The 17,698-nt window shown below is 37.1% G+C and overlaps 3 protein-coding genes across 3 annotated transcripts; all 3 read right to left on the bottom strand.

The window, feature by feature from the left end:
• Positions 1-576: 576 nt before the first annotated feature.
• On the bottom strand, positions 577-5,226 carry LOC106336193 (ABC transporter A family member 7). The gene is made up of 16 exons (XM_013774948.1): positions 5,046-5,226; positions 4,375-4,762; positions 4,217-4,296; positions 4,006-4,150; positions 3,815-3,934; positions 3,603-3,727; positions 3,314-3,472; positions 3,034-3,196; positions 2,804-2,929; positions 2,634-2,717; positions 2,184-2,530; positions 1,899-2,099; positions 1,689-1,798; positions 1,487-1,571; positions 1,278-1,406; positions 577-1,179 (listed from the first exon to the last, which is right to left on the bottom strand). The coding sequence occupies exons 1-16, from the start codon at positions 5,115-5,117 to the stop codon at positions 685-687; spliced, it is 2,829 nt and encodes a 942-aa protein (XP_013630402.1). The 5' UTR covers positions 5,118-5,226; the 3' UTR covers positions 577-684.
• A 2,258-nt stretch (positions 5,227-7,484) lies between these two features.
• Positions 7,485-11,872, bottom strand: LOC106330816 (ABC transporter A family member 5-like). The gene is made up of 16 exons (XM_013769227.1): positions 11,798-11,872; positions 11,368-11,722; positions 11,187-11,269; positions 10,955-11,102; positions 10,604-10,723; positions 10,404-10,528; positions 10,150-10,308; positions 9,795-9,957; positions 9,591-9,716; positions 9,421-9,504; positions 9,008-9,345; positions 8,719-8,919; positions 8,514-8,623; positions 8,284-8,368; positions 8,075-8,203; positions 7,485-7,979 (listed from the first exon to the last, which is right to left on the bottom strand). The coding sequence occupies exons 1-16, from the start codon at positions 11,870-11,872 to the stop codon at positions 7,485-7,487; spliced, it is 2,796 nt and encodes a 931-aa protein (XP_013624681.1).
• Positions 11,873-12,484: 612 nt separating this feature from the next.
• Positions 12,485-17,259, bottom strand: LOC106331335 (ABC transporter A family member 4-like). The gene is made up of 15 exons (XM_013769661.1): positions 17,087-17,259; positions 16,563-17,000; positions 16,322-16,466; positions 16,053-16,172; positions 15,241-15,365; positions 14,994-15,152; positions 14,750-14,912; positions 14,549-14,674; positions 14,366-14,449; positions 13,942-14,267; positions 13,647-13,850; positions 13,467-13,576; positions 13,300-13,384; positions 13,093-13,221; positions 12,485-12,979 (listed from the first exon to the last, which is right to left on the bottom strand). The coding sequence occupies exons 1-15, from the start codon at positions 17,156-17,158 to the stop codon at positions 12,485-12,487; spliced, it is 2,781 nt and encodes a 926-aa protein (XP_013625115.1). The 5' UTR covers positions 17,159-17,259.
• Between the last annotated feature and the right edge of the window lie 439 nt (positions 17,260-17,698).

Genomic DNA, 17,698 nt, shown 5'->3' with positions numbered 1-17,698 from the left:
AATAAAACGTTAGTGTTTTCTTTTATTCGAACGGCTATTCTATTACTCAAATTTGAGGTGGTATGAAGAACCATACTGGAACATAATAATCAATGTAGTACATGTCCCTATGAAAAGATCTTCCTATCTTAGCTAATGAATCAAACGATACATTTCAATACGAAGAATAAACACAATCGAAAACTTTGTAAATCTATTTTTCAGGTCATGCTTCTGAATCTTGAATCACCGAGACTAAGGTGTCAAAATCCTGAGACGTTGATAGCTGTAGCATGCACTCCATAGTCCATAAGAGGACTTCGAGCTCCGAGTGAAGTGGTGAAATTCTTCTACGTTGATTTCCGGCTCCCAATAACTGAGTTTCTCCTTACCGGAAACATATAATTAAAAGTCATTAGGGTCGGTCCATTGCCACAAGTGAAAATCTCTCACTTCCATTTATGAAAGCTAAATTTTAGTTTGTCAAAAGATGAAAGCTAAATTAAATCCCAAATTTGATAGTAGATATATAGTCCAAAATGATTTTTTTTGACAAATATAATCGAAATTGATAAAATTCACAGAATTGCAATATATATATATATATATATCCAGTAACATACATGAAATCTTATAATCGCTAACTTTGAATCAGTAGTAGCAATTTAATATCAACAAACAAATACTGACGTTGTATGAATCCCCTCAAGAGAAGACATTAAAAGCTTGACCAGTTCTAGCAACCTTGATGAAGACATCTTCAAGAGTTGTGTCCGCAAGTCCCCAAGCAAAGACGGTAAAAGTGCTCTTTGCCTTTTCCACCGCTTGAAACACCTCTGAGATCCGAACGTCCTCTTTTGGGAGCTCAAATTTCTGAGTCCCTGCGATGTGATATATCTTCTTGGCGTTTGGAGACACATCTTGAATCAGCTTCTCCACGTTTCCCTCGTGTTCTGACGATGTTGTCATTGTAAACACATAAGATCCACCGTACCTTCCCTTGAGCTCTTTTGGGTTGCCAATGCATTGCAAACTTCCGTCTACAAAAATACCCAATCTGTCACAAAGAAACTCTGCTTCTTCCATGGAATGAGTTGTGAGGATGATGGCAGTGTTTTGCTTTGCACGCTTGATGACTGTCCATAGGTTCTTTCTCGAAGCTGGATCAAGTCCTGTGCTTGGTTCATCCATATAAACCACCTTCAGAGGGAGACAAAAAAAAAATGATGAAAAGCTTGTTAAGATTGAAAGAACTTAGTGTACTACTTCTAAAACTTAACTCAGACACAATAGCGTACCTTAGGGTTTCCGATAAGTGAAATGGCAACACTGAGCCGTCTTTTCATACCTCCACTGTATTTCCCAGCAGGTTTATCACCAACTCCTCCGTGGAAAAGGTTGACACTCCTAAGAGACTCTTCCACAGCCTAATACAAGTTAAATAACGAAATTGACGTTTTGGTATGTTATGGACTAATACAGAAGGGAAGTAAGATTGGTTACATACTTGGGTGAGAACAGAGCCTTTGAGATTTTTGAGTCTCCCGTAAAACAGCAGATGTTCCCTTCCTGTCAGCGTCTCCCAGAGCAAACTGATACACAGCAGACAATAGGAGAAGTATAAAACAACTATACTATTACTGTCTATAGTGGAACAATAAGAAATTGCTTTTTTGCCAAACTGAAATGAATTTCAAGAATTCAATTACTCATGCTGAGGGCATACGCCCATGCTGGTGTATACTCTGTCCATATCATTGCATATATCCAAACCTTGGACAAGCCCTGTTCCGGATGTTGGTTTCAGGAGTCCAGTCATCTGGTCAGGAAAAGACAACAGTACATAGTTACATCAATTACAAAGATTAGAATCTAAACTAAACTAAAACAGAAAAGCTTTTTCCCATTTGGGTACTGACCATATTGATGAAGGAGGTTTTGCCAGCACCGTTAGGCCCTAGCATGCCAAAACATTCTCCTGAAGGCACAGCGAGGGATAATCCACGCACTGCCATTTTTGGTGGGTTCCCATCCCTACCTGGGTACACCTTCTTCAGGTTGTCACAAACAATGGCATGGCTTGTGCTAGCCTCAAGCATCAACTTCTCAACCTTTTCTATCTGATTTTAACAGTTTTCATTTTTTGGTTAGAGCCTGAATAATCAAGAACATGAAATATATGGTGAATCCATTTGTCTTCGTACCTCCTGAGCGACATCTGGTTTTTCCATTTCAACGAAGACTTTGGAGCCTTGCCTCTGCAGACTAGGCTTCCGCATAGAAGGGGATTTCTTGAAAGGTTTTTTCAAGAAGAACATGGGGTCTTTTCCGGATGAAACAATCTTATCGATATAGTATGCTGCAATGAGTGCGAGAAACCACTCAACGATGATGATGTAGAAAACTTCATCCATTGCACTATCACTGAAGTCTTTCCACTTCATCCCATCTGCCCCTCTCAAGTTTCCTTGGAAAGCAAATTGTGCAAACTCATAGAGGCCACGGTATAAAGAGAAGCCAGGATACAACTCCATGAAAATAATCCAGCCTCCTGTAAAAGTAGTGTTGATTTGCAATCGTAGTAAGTTGTGAGAATAAACACATAAACGAGTGTACTAAATACTGCTCTTCAAGTTTTAGTCTCAATAACTTACTAGGAAATGATGAATCTTGAATCAGAAACTGGAACAGAAACGTGCCCAAAAGTCCAGATCCAAACACGTATATGTAAGCAACAACTATAATTTAGACATAACAGGAATCCCGTTAGTTCCTCTAAACCCTCCAACATGTTCTTGATCGAATTCAAGAATTACGTTTGTACCTGTCGATGTTTTGACCTTTGAAAATATTGAAGAAACTAGAAAGCAAAGGGCGATTTGCAGATTTACATAAAGAAAATAGAAAACAAATTGGAGACTGTAGTCATTAAGCCGAAAGAACTTGAGTCCTGCAAGGAAGCAGCAAATATAACAAGCTTAGAGAGAGGAAACATTTTATATTAGAAACCATAATGTAAGAACTGTATTGAGAGAGAGAGAGGCTTCGGGTTACCTATTGCTGACCCAAATATCATCAGGCATATAAAATACAACGTGGATATGGTAAGAAAATAGGCGTAAGAAATCATCCAATATGGACCATCTCCTAGCCCATGCATTTTCATTATGATTCTTAGACGCTCCTGTTTCTCATATACCAATGAAGACAAGATCACCTGTGTACAAATTGCACTAAGTATTTAAGTTCATATTCTTGTCATTTCCAAGATCTATTATAGATCGTTTATTCGATAAGGTGAGTATTTGTGGATGAAAGCCTAAAGCAAACTTACAGGGAAGAGAAGAAGAATAACCCATGTGAAGAAAAGGGGGCCAATTAGAGATGCGATGTCTAGACGAAGGCTAGTTTCTTGTTTAGGCATTTCTTTGACGTATTCGAACAGCATCTTCGTTCCTGAGCCTTGCAGAAACTGAAGGTAAGCATTTGAAACCTGCAGTTTGGTAAAGTGTAGGCATCAGCTCAATCATGAATAGAGAGAGAGAGAGTTTCACATGGAAAAGAGCATACTGAAAACGCAATGATGAGGATTTCTTGAGTACATTCGTGTTATCTTATCTTACCAAATTGACTGAGCGGGCAACTCGGACCAACGTTGAAGGCCTATTTCTTGAATTTTCCTCGTATGTTGAGTTATACCAGATGTGCACATTGAAGTTGTTCCTGTTCGTGTTCAAAAGATCGTATGCTACAGGCAACAAGAAAGCAGACAGGGAGAGTCAGAAATGTTAAAACATAAAATGACGACAGAGAGAAGTTGAATAATAACAACAACCTGCAGCGATCTCGTTTGCTTTTCCCTCGGGATTTCCTTTTTTATAACCTTTGAATATCACATCATTGACCTCTTTGGAGTTATTTCGCCACAGATTCAATCCTTGAACACATCTCAAGTCTGGTTTTTGACACAACCACTAAGTTAATAAACTGAGGCAATATCTAAGAGCTAGCTTACCTCCTTAATACCTTTCTGAAACTTGAGAGGTCCTACTCCAAATGAGAATGGAAAGGCAGCGTTTGAAATGCACCGAGACTGGATATTGTAGATGGGAAGATCCGAGGCGATCCCTGGATCAAGATAATTGGTGAGCTCTGCCTCAGTCTCTGTACCCTGATAGAACAAGCTCATAAGACAAACATGTACGCATTTCACAGCGGGAACAAACAGAGAACTTACCAAGACATTATAGGCTAAACCCTGCAAGAGATCAGACGAGTTCACTGTTACAGAACTTGGAAGCATGTTCCCATATAAGCCTATATAACACATGAAGAATGTCACTTCCAGAGAAAACAATTTACAAAGAAGAAGAAGAAGAAGACAAAGAAACATACTTGCTCCAAGGGAATGGTTACTCCCAGTGAAAAGAAAGGTAACAGGACAAGATCCTGTTCTTCTGCAAGATTCACCAGGTAGGCCTATCTCCGGGAGGAAACTGGCACGAACAGCGCGGCTTTGAGGAGGAGGGACTTGTAACAAGGGAGGCCATTGGGGAGGACTAGGGATGGAACAGAAGAAGGCTTGATCCGTGGAGGAATACTCTATACCGCAAGTCCTGTTTACGCATTTGCCGTTTTCATTGGTGAGAGTGCATTGACAGCCACATTGATTGTCAGCAGAGTTAGTGATCTGGGAATCGAAGAGAGCTTGAATGCCAACTAGAAGGACGCAGAGGTAGAAAGGGATCATGATGAGACGAATATTGCTCCATATGTTCCGTGTCTACACAACACACACTTACCAGTCATTTTTCTTCTTCTGATTTTGGATTTCAGATTTCAGGTTGTTGGTTTATAAAATTACAGTTAGGTTCTTGCAATTGGTTGTTAACTTATATCTGATTACACTGAAAACATAGGTAGTAGTTTATGTCTGATGTAAAAGTGGTTCCCTAAACAGCACGTTTTAGGATCTCCAAATCATGACATGAAACGTTTCTACTACGTACACGAAAACGAAACTCGTATAATAAAGAGTATCGAATAGGATTCCGTTAAAATAATACCTGATAGGATAAGTTTTTACGGAGCAAGGCATTGGCTCTCGTCGAGAAACTGGCGGGACCTGCATCCGCCATCAATGAACCAAGAAGAAGATTTTATTTTACTCCTTCTTCTTCCTCGCTTGATTGTTAGGTTTGGGTTAGTATCTGACTTTTGCCAAACCGTTTAATATGAATCACAAATCACCGACCTTTTTGCTTCATATAGCGGGCGGAGAACAGAGACACAGAAACACAGATGCCAGAATGCGGAATTACGTTAATACCCTTACACACACGGTTTATGTTTGAGATTCGTTAATTAGTAGTGTGTTTAGTACCCGACAAACATTACATCATTGTTTTGTAGCCATGTGTCACCATGAGAATGAAATTCAGAATTCTTAGAAAAATAGATTGGTCCATCTTAACTTATATTATATTTTTTTTAAACTAACTATTAAATTGATAAATAATGTACAAAAGAATATTCTCGCACATTCTTTAAATAAAAACTACGGAATTACCTAATATGATTAACATATGTTCCCTCTGTTTCAATATAGATGATGTTTTAGATGATTGTTTTTGTTTCACAATAGATGATGTTTTCACGTATCTAGTTAACTTTAACTTTATCAAAAACTGTGTAGTCAATTGTGTTTTTATTATTTTTGTTTATAATTAAATAATTAGTTTTAAATTATATTTTAATGATTTTTTGTTTAGAAAAAATAATTTCTTAATATGTGTGCAAAGAACCAAAACTTCATTTATTATGAAACAGAGGGAGTATATGACAATTAATAATTATGAATAATAAATATTTGATATCAATTTTGTATCTTAGCTCTTTTTTCTGTTTAATCTTATATTATTAAAAAATACTAAACAATCACATTAACAATATAATAAAAAATATTTTTTCTTATATATTATATTTTGAATTTTAAAATGACTATAAATTACTAAAAACGTTAAATGTCTCACACTAAAACTTTGTGATCAATGGTTTAACTTTTTGTAATAACAAGATACAAATGATCATAAATCGTATGAATATGAGTTTCAATTAATAGACATTGATATTATATATTAATATAGATTAAATTAAACTATATAACATATAAAAATACATAAATATGTTAATTTCTAAATTTGTATTGAAAAAATATCGAAACCTTAATATTTTAATTTTGAAATTTGCATTGAAAAATTTGCACATTAGAAATTTTATGTTTATCATATGAGTATGAATTCTCAATAATAAATATTTATATTAAAATACACTATATATCTATGTTCATATCATTGAAATTTAGTTATGTACCATATAAAATAAATAAAATGATTGTTTTAATATATTTACCAAAAAAATATCGTAAATAAACAAGAAGTATTGTTTTGATCTATGTGCTTACTCTAATTTAATTATATACATAATACGTAAACGAAAATAAATAAATAATAATATATAAAAATTATTTTTATATATAACATTCATCACGCGCAATTGCGCGGATTTTAACCTAGTTAGTTATATTTTCTTAGCAATATAAATCATTAAAATTTTGATAGCTAATCCATGATACTAAAAAATTGAAAAATAAGTCGTATCATCTTACATCTCTAAAACTATCATTTTTTTTTTTGGAAAACAAGCCATTACAACAACTATTCAAATACTATGTAACACCAGTCATCTATTTATTTTATTTTATCTTTTTTTGGTCAGACAGTTGCACCAAAAAAATCTCTTGGGTTAAACAACATACAAAAAGGAGATTTCAAAGTTTTGACCAAAAAAAAAAAAAAAAAAAAAAAGGAGATTTCAACGGAAATCAAGAAAGTGGCCATATAGGGACAACAATCGTCAATGTAAATTTTGCACGAAGCTGCCTAAGTGTGATCTCACGATCATTAATTCTCCAGCTAGTGGAAGAGGGAGAGTTTCAATTGTTTTTTTATTATTGAATAAAGTTTTGATTGGTGCATAAGTATGGTAAATATCGTCACCTCAGATGTCATCACGTGTGGACGTACTTGATTAAACAACAATTAGTCTATGTTTATCGTCTCACGTATCTAGTGTCGGGTAATATGGTTGACTATGATATTATGACTATTTCTCTTAACATAATATATGACTATATTATAAACAAAATTTCCAGTGTGGCAATTACTTGGAAAAGAAGCAATGCATGATCCTGTCAAAAGACAAACAAAAATGAAACTCTTCATTACGAAAAAGTCATGATATTCAGTATGTCCAGATAATAACAAATTTAGAGAGAACACGGTAGTGGAGCGAAACTTTACGAAGAAAAAGATTGAAAACAGATTTGATTTTGGTTATCAACTCTCTCATTCGTAATGTATCGTACAATGTGTAGAATATGCAGCTTATATACGAGTGATACTAAACCAGAAGAAACCAGAGATTATAATCTGTATTAAGATCAATCAAGAAAGTACATTAAAATCCTGAGCACCTCTAGCAACCTTAATGAAAACATCTTCAAGAGTTGTGTCCTCAAGTCCCCAAGCAAACACTGTGAAACTGCTCTTTGCCTTCTCCACCGCCTCAAACACTTTCGAGATCCCAACTTCTACTTTTGGAATCTCAAATTTCTGTGTCCCTGCGATGTGATATATCTTCTTGGCGTTTGGAGATAGATCTTGAACCAACATCTCCACATCTTGCTCATGCTCTGAAGAGGTTGTCATGGTAAACACATAAGATCCACCATATCTTGCCTTTAGCTCTTTTGGGTTTCCTATGCACTGTAACCTTCCATCTACGAAAATACCCAATCTGTCACAGAGAAACTCTGCTTCTTCCATAGAATGAGTCGTTAGGATTATCGCAGTATGTCTTTTAGCTCGTTTGATGACAGTCCATAGGTTCATTCTTGAAGCTGGATCAAGTCCTGTGCTTGGCTCATCCATATAAACCACCTTTTGAAAGAATAACCAAATGAAATAATAAATTTTGTTACAGCTTGAAACAATATTACATTTATAGTTTGGTAACCAAATAAATGCATATATACCTTAGGACTCCCGATAAGTGAAATGGCTACACTTAGCCGTCTTTTCATACCTCCACTGTATTTTCCAGCAGGTTTATCAGCAACTCCTCCATTAAAAAGGTTGACATTCTTAAGAGAATCCTCTACAACCTGATAAGCATGAAATGGACCATCCATGGATTAGTACCTCTAGAGTTATATAGAAGGGAAGGAAGATTGATATAACATACTTGGTTGAGCTCAGAGCCTTTAAGATTCTTAAGTCTTCCGTAAAAGAGCAGATGTTCTCTCCCAGTCAGTGTCTCCCATAGCAAGCTGATACAAATCATAAGTGAGATTAAATTCTAAAATATTATACAATGGATATCTACCGATAATATACGATCACTATCAAACTTAATAATAGTCTTTTCTGTATAGTTCAGTAAAAGAAAATGTTCTCATGAAGTTGAATAGTTACTCTTGTTGTGGGCATACACCCATGCTTGTGTACACTTTATCCATATCCTTGCATATGTCCAAACCTTGAACAAACGCTGCGCCTGATGTTGGTTTCGCAAGTCCAGTCATCTGAAAAAAAAAAATACAGTACAACTTCTACTATTTAGGACTTTGCTAGATATAATTTTTCATTTATAGAATTTCCAATCAAATTGGGCACTGACCGTGTTGATGAAAGAAGTCTTTCCAGCACCATTGGGTCCTAACATGCCGAAGCATTCTTTTGAAGCCACTGCAAGAGACAGCCCTCGAACAGCCATTTTTGGCGGGTTTCCATCCTTACGTGGATACACTTTTTTCAGGTTGTCACATACAATTGCATGGCTTGTGCTCGGCTCAAGCATCAGTTTCTCAACTTTGGCTCTCTGATTAAAACAAAATTTTACCTATAAAAACAGCTAGGAAATTGCAAATCAAGAACATGTAAAATATTGTGGATCATTGTTGTCATACCTCTTGAGTGGCATCTAATTTCTCCATTTCTACAGTAACTGAAGAGCTCTGCATTGACGTCCTAGGATAAAGAGATTGCTTGAAATGTTTTCTCAAGAATGAAAAAGAGTCTTTCACGGATAAAGAACCCTGATCAATATAGTATGTTGCAATGAGCGCCACAAACCACTCAACGATAATGATGTAGAAGACTTCATCCATTGCACTATTAGTGAAATCTTTCCACTTCATTCCATCTCTCCCAGTCACGTTTTTCTGATACGCGTATATGGAGAACTCGTACAATCCACGGTACAAAGAGAAGCCTGGATACAACTCCATGACAAAAATCCAGCGTCCTGGAAAAAGAAAGTAATGATCATATTAGTATTGCGGTTAGTTTTGGGAGAAATATATAATCTTTAATATCTTACTGGGAAATGATACATCTTCGAGCAGAAACTGGAAGAGAAATGCACCCAAGAGTCCAGATCCAAAGATGTGTATGTAAGAAACAACTACAATTTGGACATTAAACAAAAAAAAAGTGTTTCTTCAACATGTTCCTGAGCAAATTTGAAAGAAAAAGAATTGACTCTAGTACCTGATGCTGTCTCAACTTTTGAAAATGCTGAGGAGACTAGAAAGGCAGTGGATATTTGCAGATTTATATAGAGAAAACAGAAAATGAATTGGAAGCTGTAGTCATTAAACAGGAAGAACTTCAGTCCTGCAAGAAACTGTAGCTCTGAAAATTGATATATATATATATATATAATAACATATGATATGACAGAGAATACATTACCTATTGCTGATCCAAATATCATCAAGCTTATAATGTATAAGGTGGATATGATGAGATAATATACATAGGATATCATCCAATATGGACCATCTCCTAGGCCGTGCATTTTCATTATAATTCTTAGACGCTGCTGCTTCTCATACACCAATGAGGTCAAGATCACCTGCATACAAATTCATGTAACTAGTGATAATTCATCTGAGTGTAGAATGTGGAATGACGCAGAAGAGCATTTATACAACCTCTAAGCTAGCACAAAATTTTAACAATGGTTTTGGTCATAAAGGAAAAGAACATCCAAGATTTAGAGACCATCGTGTATTGAGATGAATAAATACTTAGAAAACAAACTTACCGGGAACAGAAGAAGAATAACCCATGTGAAGAAAAGAGGGCCAATTAGAGACGCAATGTCTAGACGAAGTCTACTTTCTAGTTTAGGCACTTCTTTGACATATTCGAACAACATTTTTGTTTCAGGGCCTTGCAGAAAGTGAAGGTAAGCATTCGAAACCTGAAAGTTTGTTGGAGAATCTAATGATGGGTTTGATCAAGAGAAATATCCTATGTATAAGGAAAATGATTAATATCTTGAACACAACGCTTTACCAAGTTGACTGAGCGAGGAACTTGGACCAACTTTACACGCCTATCTTTTATATTAAATTTGTATGTAGAGTTGTACCAAATAGTCACATTGAAGTTGTTCCTATTAGTGTCCAGGAGATCGTATGCTGATTCAAGCATAAATAAAGCAGTAAGAAAAGTGCAGGTAAACACACAAATACATGATAGAGAAATGGAGTAACCTGCAACGATCTCTTTGATGCTCTCCTCCTGATTTTCTTTCTGATATCCCTCGAATATTTCATTGTTGACCTCCATGGAGTTGTTCCGCCATAGATTCAATCCTTGAACACATCTCTCCTCTGCTTTGACACATCAAACACTAAATTAATCAGCTGCAAGAATGTTTTCTCAGAATCTAGCTTTGAGTGTGGACTTAGAACATGGAATGAACTTAGAGTACTAGATTTAAACTTGTATTGTAAAAGCGTATGTTCACTATATACAATAGATCTACTTGATGTCTTTTTATGAAGTACCAAATCATTTATTGGTATTATAAAATCAATGTAGTAAACATTTTGTGAATATACCTTTATGAAACTCATGAAGTGGTTGTTGGAATGGGAATGATGACAATGTAGTGTTCGGAGTGCACCGAGCTTGGATGTTGAAGATGGAGAGATTAGAGTGAATCCCTGGATCAAGATAATTGGTGTTGCCTGTCTCTGATGTTGTACCCTAGATGTATATATTCATTATAGTCAGAAAAGCCAAGATAAGAGACTAATTTACAATGGAAACAACAAGAATCTCGGAACTTGCCAAGACATTATACGCGGGATTACGCAAGAAATCGTCAGAGGAAATGACCGTGGAATAAGTAGGCAGCAGATTCCGAGATATAGCTACAAAGTGAAGATTAGTGTTTAAGAGGAGAATAAACAATTTTGTAGAATATAGATGTGAAAATTATTTGAGTAACTAAAAGAAGGTTGAGGCATACTTGCTCCAAGGGTATGATTATTCCCAGTAACAAGTATTGTTACATGACAAGATCCGGTGTTTCGTGTGCACGAGTTACTATCGAATACAGAACTCGGAATATGCAACAGCGGAGGTAATGGTGGAGGGTTTGGGAAGGCACAAAAGAAGGCTTGGTTTGGAGATGAATATTCGGGACCGCAACTCTTTCTTTCGCATTTGCCATCTCCATTTTTCTTATCAATGCGTTTGCAACCGCATCGATTATCCACAGAGTTATTGAACTGTGTATTGAACAGAGCTTGAATGCCCACTAGAAGCACGCAGAGGTACAAAGGGATCACGATGAGACGAACATTGCTCCATATGTTCCGTTTCTATAGACCAATGGATATATTAGTATCAAGAGATATGGATATATAAATGAGATAATATTGCTTGGTCAGATCGACCTGAAAGGTTAAGTTCTTTCTGAACAAGGCATTAGCACGCGTCAAGAAACTAGCGGGAACAGGGTTCGTCGCCATTGATAGGCAATCTCGTTTAGCGACGTTGTGAATTCACAATAAGATCCATACAACAAGCTTTTATTTCAACTTGTGAATATTTTAAGTGGTTCACGTATATGCCAAGAAAGGAGCGATCCCACACCACGAACAATAAATTCTTCAACAGCATTTGTGGAAAAGAAGTTTTCATAACTAAGGTTACTGAGAAACATGATGATGATGATATAACAATCAATATCTCACGAATCTCGAAGATATTGTCACATGATTTAGTTTGACCATAGGAGGACATGTTCCTTAGAACCACGGTTATCATTAGCGTCAAGTGCCGCAAGTCAAACAATGCTGTGAGAAATACTCTATTATGCCTTGCTTAAAGATGTGGTCTCGCCACTGTAAGCTGGTTAAAGTTTTCGTTAAATTGGTTGTTGCGTTCTTGTGTATTGGTTCGTTTGCTTTTCTGAGACGTTTCTGCTTCCCAAGTACTTTCCATGGAACCTCAAATAAATTCACATACTAGCTTGCAGACTATTTTAAATAATGCACATAAATCAAACCTCTACAACTTTATCAAACAAGAAATACTAAATATTGACTTTGAACTGACAAGTATGCTAGTATTAAGAGGACTCAAGACAAGACATTAAAGGCCTGAGCACTTCTAGCAACCTTAATGAAGACATCTTCAAGAGTTGTGTCCGCAAGTCCCCAAGCAAACACTTTGAAACTGCTCTTTGCCTTCTCTACCGCCTGAAACACTTCTGAGATCCGAACTTCTCCCCTTGGGATCTCGAATTTCTGTGTCCCACCGATATGATATATCTTCTTGGCGTTCGGAGAAACATCTTTAACTAACATCTCCACATCTTTCTCATGTTCTGATGATGTTGTCATGGTAAACACATAAGATCCACCGTATCTTCCCTTTAGCTCTTTTGGGTTTCCAATACATTGTAACCTTCCATCTACAAAAATCCCCAAACGATCACAAAGAAACTCTGCTTCTTCCATAGAATGAGTCGTGAGGATTATCGCAGTGTTTGTTTTTGCGCGTTTGATGACAGTCCATAGGTTCATTCTTGAAGCTGGATCAAGCCCTGTGCTTGGCTCATCCATATAAACCACCTTTTGAGAAAAAAAAAACATTAAATGAAAAATGGATGTGTTCTCTCTTAATCACATGCAAGGTCTTGTTATAAGTTTATCAGGAGATGTGTACAAGAGACAATGACGTGTACCTTAGGACCCCCAATAAGTGAAATGGCTACACTTAGTCTTCTTTTCATACCTCCGCTGTATTTTCCAGCAGGTTTATCACCAACTCCACCGCGTGATAGGTTCACACTTTTAAGAGACTCTTCTACAGCCTAATATGCATGGATTCATGTTTTGATAGATTAGGAGTCTGCTACAAAAGCTAAAGACGTTAAATACTGGTAACATACTTGGTTGAGATCAGAGCCTTTGAGGTTCTTAAGTCTTCCATAAAAGAGCAGATGTTCCCTTCCTGTCAGAGTCTCCCAGAGCAAGCTGGTATGAACAAACAGACAATAAGAGAATGAATGATAAAGAACAATATAATGTCTTCTAGATTTTTTAAAAATACAATTACTCGTGTTGTGGGCATACACCCATGCTGGTGTATGCTCTGCCCATATCCTTGCATATGTCCAAACCTCGAACAAAAGCTGTCCCGGATGATGGTTTCACAAGCCCTGTCATCTAAACAAGAGGTTTTTTAGTCAGAAGCTAAGTAAAAAAAAAGATTTTCTTGTCCATTCTGTGTACTGACCATATTGATGAAGGAGGTCTTGCCAGCACCATTGGGTCCTAACATGCCAAAACATTCTCCTGAAGGTACCGCGAGAGATAGCCCATGAACTGCTATTTTAGGCTGGTTCCCATCCCTCCCTGGATACATCTTCTTCAAGTTGTCACATACAATAGCATATCTTGTGGTCGGCTCAAGCATCATCAACTGATCAACTTTTTCTCTCTGATTAGAAAACAGAATATAATTTTCATCAAAACAGCTAGAAATATTTCAAAAAAACATGTAATATAATATCCATCCTTTGTTGACATACCTCCTGAGCTACATCTAGTTTCTCCATTTCTACAGAAACTACGGAGCCTTGTTTCTGAAGGCTAGGCCTTGGCAAAAACTTGAAAGGGTTTTTCAAGAAGAACAAGGGGTCTTTTCCGGATGAAGATATCTTATCAATATAGTATGCTGCAATGAGTGACACGAACCACTCAATGATAATGATGTAGAAAACTTCATCCATTCCACTATTACTGAAATCATCCCACTTCATCCCATCCTTCCTGTTAAGGGCATACTCGGAGAACTCATACAACCCACGGTATAAAGAGAAGCCCGGATACACCTCCATGAAAAAAACCCAGCGTCCTGGACAAAAAAAAAAGTAGAAAGATTATACATTAGCATTGGGCTCAGTTTTGTGAGAATATATATGTGTTCTTCAAGTTGTTATTGATAAAGCTTACTGGGAAATGATGGATCTTCCATAAGAAACTGGAAGAGAAACGCGCCCAATAGCCCAGATCCAAAGACGTATATGTAAGCAACAACTACAATTTGTGCATAAAACAGAAAGTGCTTCCGTTACTTTAACAACACCAACATGTTTAATGAGTAGATGTTTTATAAAGTGGGACTTTTATTAGTACCTGATGATGTCTTAACTTTTGAAAATGCTGAGGATACTAGAAAGGCAATGGATATTTGAAGATTAATGTAGATGAAATAGAAAAGGAACTGGATGCTGTAGTTATTAACCTGGAAGAACTTCAGTCCTACAGGTAACCATAGCTGCTATAATAATCCAATAGAAGAAAACTTGTTCTATAATAATGGAAATGATTCAGTACCTATCACTGACCCAAATATCATCAAACATATAACGTATAATGTCGATATGGAGAGAAAATAGGCGTAGGAAATCATCCAATAGGGACCATCTCCTAGCCCATGCATCTTCATTATGATTCTTAGACGCTGCTGCTTCTCATAGACCAATGTGTTCAATACCACCTGCAAATTTAAATGCATGTATGTAACTATTGAAATCTCATGATAGGCTTTGTAAGATCCTAAAGCTGTCCACTAACTTACAGGGAACAGAAGAAGAATAACCCATGTGAAGAAAATGGGACCAATGGAAGAAGCAACGTCCACACGAAGCCAAGTTTCTACTTTAGGCATTTCTTTGACAAACTCGAATAATATCTCTGTCCCTCGCCCTTTCAAATACTGAAGATAAGCATTTGAAATCTGCAAGAATTGAGTTTGGTCAAGAGACTTTTCATAAGTATTAACAAAAGCTTGAGGATGTCTTGCATAAAATACATAGGTTTCTTACTAAGTTGACTGAGCGAGGAACTCGGACAAGCTTTACACGCCTTTCTAGTAACTTAGTCTTGGATGTGGAGTTATACCAGATGGTCACATTGAACTTTTTTCTATCCGTGTCCAATAGATCATATGCTAATGAAAGAAACAGATAAAAATATAGAGAAAGAGTCAGAAATTGCATATGTAAATACAGGGACAAACCAAGTGTAGGTAAGTAGGCCTGAGACGGATCGGGTATCCGGGCAATTTTAAGGTATCCGGATCCGGATCTGGATCCGGCGGATCCATAATTTTACTATCCTTATCCGGATCCGGGGTTCTCGCATATCCGGGTGTCGGATATCCTCCTAAAAATTGTAATATCCGGCGGATATCCGGATCCGGAGCCGGCTTTGACGGATCCAACATTTTACTATCCGGTTCCGGATTCGGTCCCTCCGGATATCCGGATCCGGAGCCGGCTTTGACGGATCCAACATTTTACTATCCGGTTCCGGATTCGGTCCCTCCGGATATCCGGATCCGGAGCCGGCTTTGACGGATCCAACATTTTACTATCCGGTTCCGGATTCGGTCCCTCCGGATATCCGGATCCGGAGCCGGCTTTGACGGATCCAACATTTTACTATCCGGTTCCGGATTCGGTCCCTCCGGATATCCGGATTTTCGGATCGGATCCGGATCGAATCTCGGATCGAATCCGGATCTCGGATAAAAGTCTCAGGCCTATAGGTAAGTGGTCTAATGGTTTTAGTTCCCTCTATATGTTGAGAAAAAACACAGAGACAAATGATATATAAAGAGTTGAATAATAATTACCTGCAGCAACCTCATTGATAACCTCCTCATGATTTCCTTTCTGATATCCCTTTAAGATCTCATGACTGACGTCTATGGAGCTATTCCGCCAGAGACTCAACCCTTGAACGCATCTCACCTCTACTTAAGACACAACACAACCATTAAGTTAATGAACACAATTTAGGAACATGGAATTTCTATAATCTTGCATGGATATAAATTATAATTGCTGAACTTGAACATGCATATCCACTCAAACTTGGTCATTGACGTTTTAATCTACATACCGTTCCGAAACTTTTGAGGAGATTGTCCGAAAGAGAATGAAAATGTAGTTCTTGGAGTGCATTGAGGTTGGATGTTGAATATGGGAAGATTAGAGTGGATCCCTGGATCAAAATAATTGGTGAAGTCTGGCTCTGATGTTGTACCCTATATTCATGATAAGTCCAGAGAGAAAAAAAAACTTAATGATAACGGAAACAAGACAAGAACATACAGTGTTTAAAAAAAAAGACAAGAACATACCAAGACATTAATAGCTGGATTACGCAACCAGAGTACAGAGGAGTTCACAGTGAAAGAAGTAGTTAGCATATTCCTAGATAAAGCTGCTCCAAGGGAAAGGTTATTCCCAGTAACAAGTATAGCTACAGGACAAGATCCGTTAAGTCTTCTGCACGAGTCTGAGGGAGTTTTGGAACGTGGAATCTGTACCAAAGGCGGCAGTAGTGGAGGCTTTGGGAAGGCGCAAAACAATGCTTGTTTCTGAGACGAATATTCTAATCCGCAACCCTTTTTATCGCATATACCGTCTCTGTTTTTGTCGTCAATGCATTGACAACCGCATCGATTATCAGGAGAGTTGTTAACCTGTGTATCGAACAGAGCTTGAATACTCACTAGAAGCACGCAGAGGTACAAGGGGATCACGATAAGACGCACGTTGCTCCACAGGTTTCGTCTCTACAACACACACATGCACATATGCTTATGCAACTCATTTACCACAAAAGTTAGTATCTATCAACCAACACATGTTTTGATCATACCTGATAGGCTAAGTTTTTCCTAGACAGGGCGTTGGCTTGTGTCAAGAAACTGGCGGGAACAAGATCTGCCATTGATGAAAGTTTTGGTTGTATCTTTTGACTTCTTGTTCTTTCTGTTTTTACATTTAAGCTTTGATATCACTTAATTTGGATGCTGGACAATTACTAGGAAGGGAGAGACTACTTAATTTGGTGAGATAACTATAAGTCTATAATCATTATATCCATATGGCAAGCTTTTGTCTTATAGTAATAAGTATAGTCAATGAACGAACAACTTCATTTATTCACAAGAAGTTGCAAGGGTGTCATTCAATAAATTTTCCACCTTTCATGTGATAAGATCATGCATGGGGAGGCGTGGTATGTAATTAATCACAACTATCAAATTTTATATGTATAAATAACTTGATCGTTGGAATTGTCTAGAAGCGCAAGAAGATGTGATAGTACTTTGTATAATCATACAAGAATTTCAGTGTAAAAACTAAAATTGAGAAAACTGAATGAATTAGAAAACAATTAGGAAATGAGAAGAAATGGCATGTAGTTAGTGATGGGAATTGTGTCTTCCCATCCCGTCCCGCTGCAGGTTTAGTTTCGAGCGGGTCT

This window comes from Brassica oleracea, chromosome C3 (assembly GCF_000695525.1).
Source record: "Brassica oleracea var. oleracea cultivar TO1000 chromosome C3, BOL, whole genome shotgun sequence".
In the NCBI taxonomy this organism is placed as follows: domain Eukaryota; kingdom Viridiplantae; phylum Streptophyta; class Magnoliopsida; order Brassicales; family Brassicaceae; genus Brassica; species Brassica oleracea.
Note: the sequence above shows the minus strand (reverse complement) of the source record. Positions and strands in the feature narration are given on the sequence as shown.

Excerpts from the sequence above, each read along its gene's own strand:
- LOC106330816 (XM_013769227.1), bottom strand. The coding sequence starts at position 11,872 with ATGGCGACGAACCCTGTTCCCGCTAGTTTCTTGACGCGTGCTAATGCC. Across the intron at positions 10,309-10,403 it reads TTCCTCGCTCAGTCAACTTG|GTTTCGAATGCTTACCTTCA; the intron begins GTAAAGCGTTGT and ends ACAAACTTTCAG. Across the intron at positions 9,958-10,149 it reads TTATTCTTCTTCTGTTCCCG|GTGATCTTGACCTCATTGGT; the intron begins GTAAGTTTGTTT and ends ATTTGTATGCAG.
- LOC106331335 (XM_013769661.1), bottom strand. The coding sequence starts at position 17,158 with ATGGCAGATCTTGTTCCCGCCAGTTTCTTGACACAAGCCAACGCCCTG. Across the intron at positions 13,222-13,299 it reads AAGGCTCTGATCTCAACCAA|GCTGTAGAAGAGTCTCTTAA; the intron begins GTATGTTACCAG and ends CATGCATATTAG. Across the intron at positions 12,980-13,092 it reads CACTTATTGGGGGTCCTAAG|GTGGTTTATATGGATGAGCC; the intron begins GTACACGTCATT and ends TTTTCTCAAAAG.
- LOC106336193 (XM_013774948.1), bottom strand. The coding sequence starts at position 5,117 with ATGGCGGATGCAGGTCCCGCCAGTTTCTCGACGAGAGCCAATGCCTTG. Across the intron at positions 1,799-1,898 it reads AAACCTCCTTCATCAATATG|ATGACTGGACTCCTGAAACC; the intron begins GTCAGTACCCAA and ends TTTCCTGACCAG. Across the intron at positions 1,407-1,486 it reads AAGGCTCTGTTCTCACCCAA|GCTGTGGAAGAGTCTCTTAG; the intron begins GTATGTAACCAA and ends AACTTGTATTAG.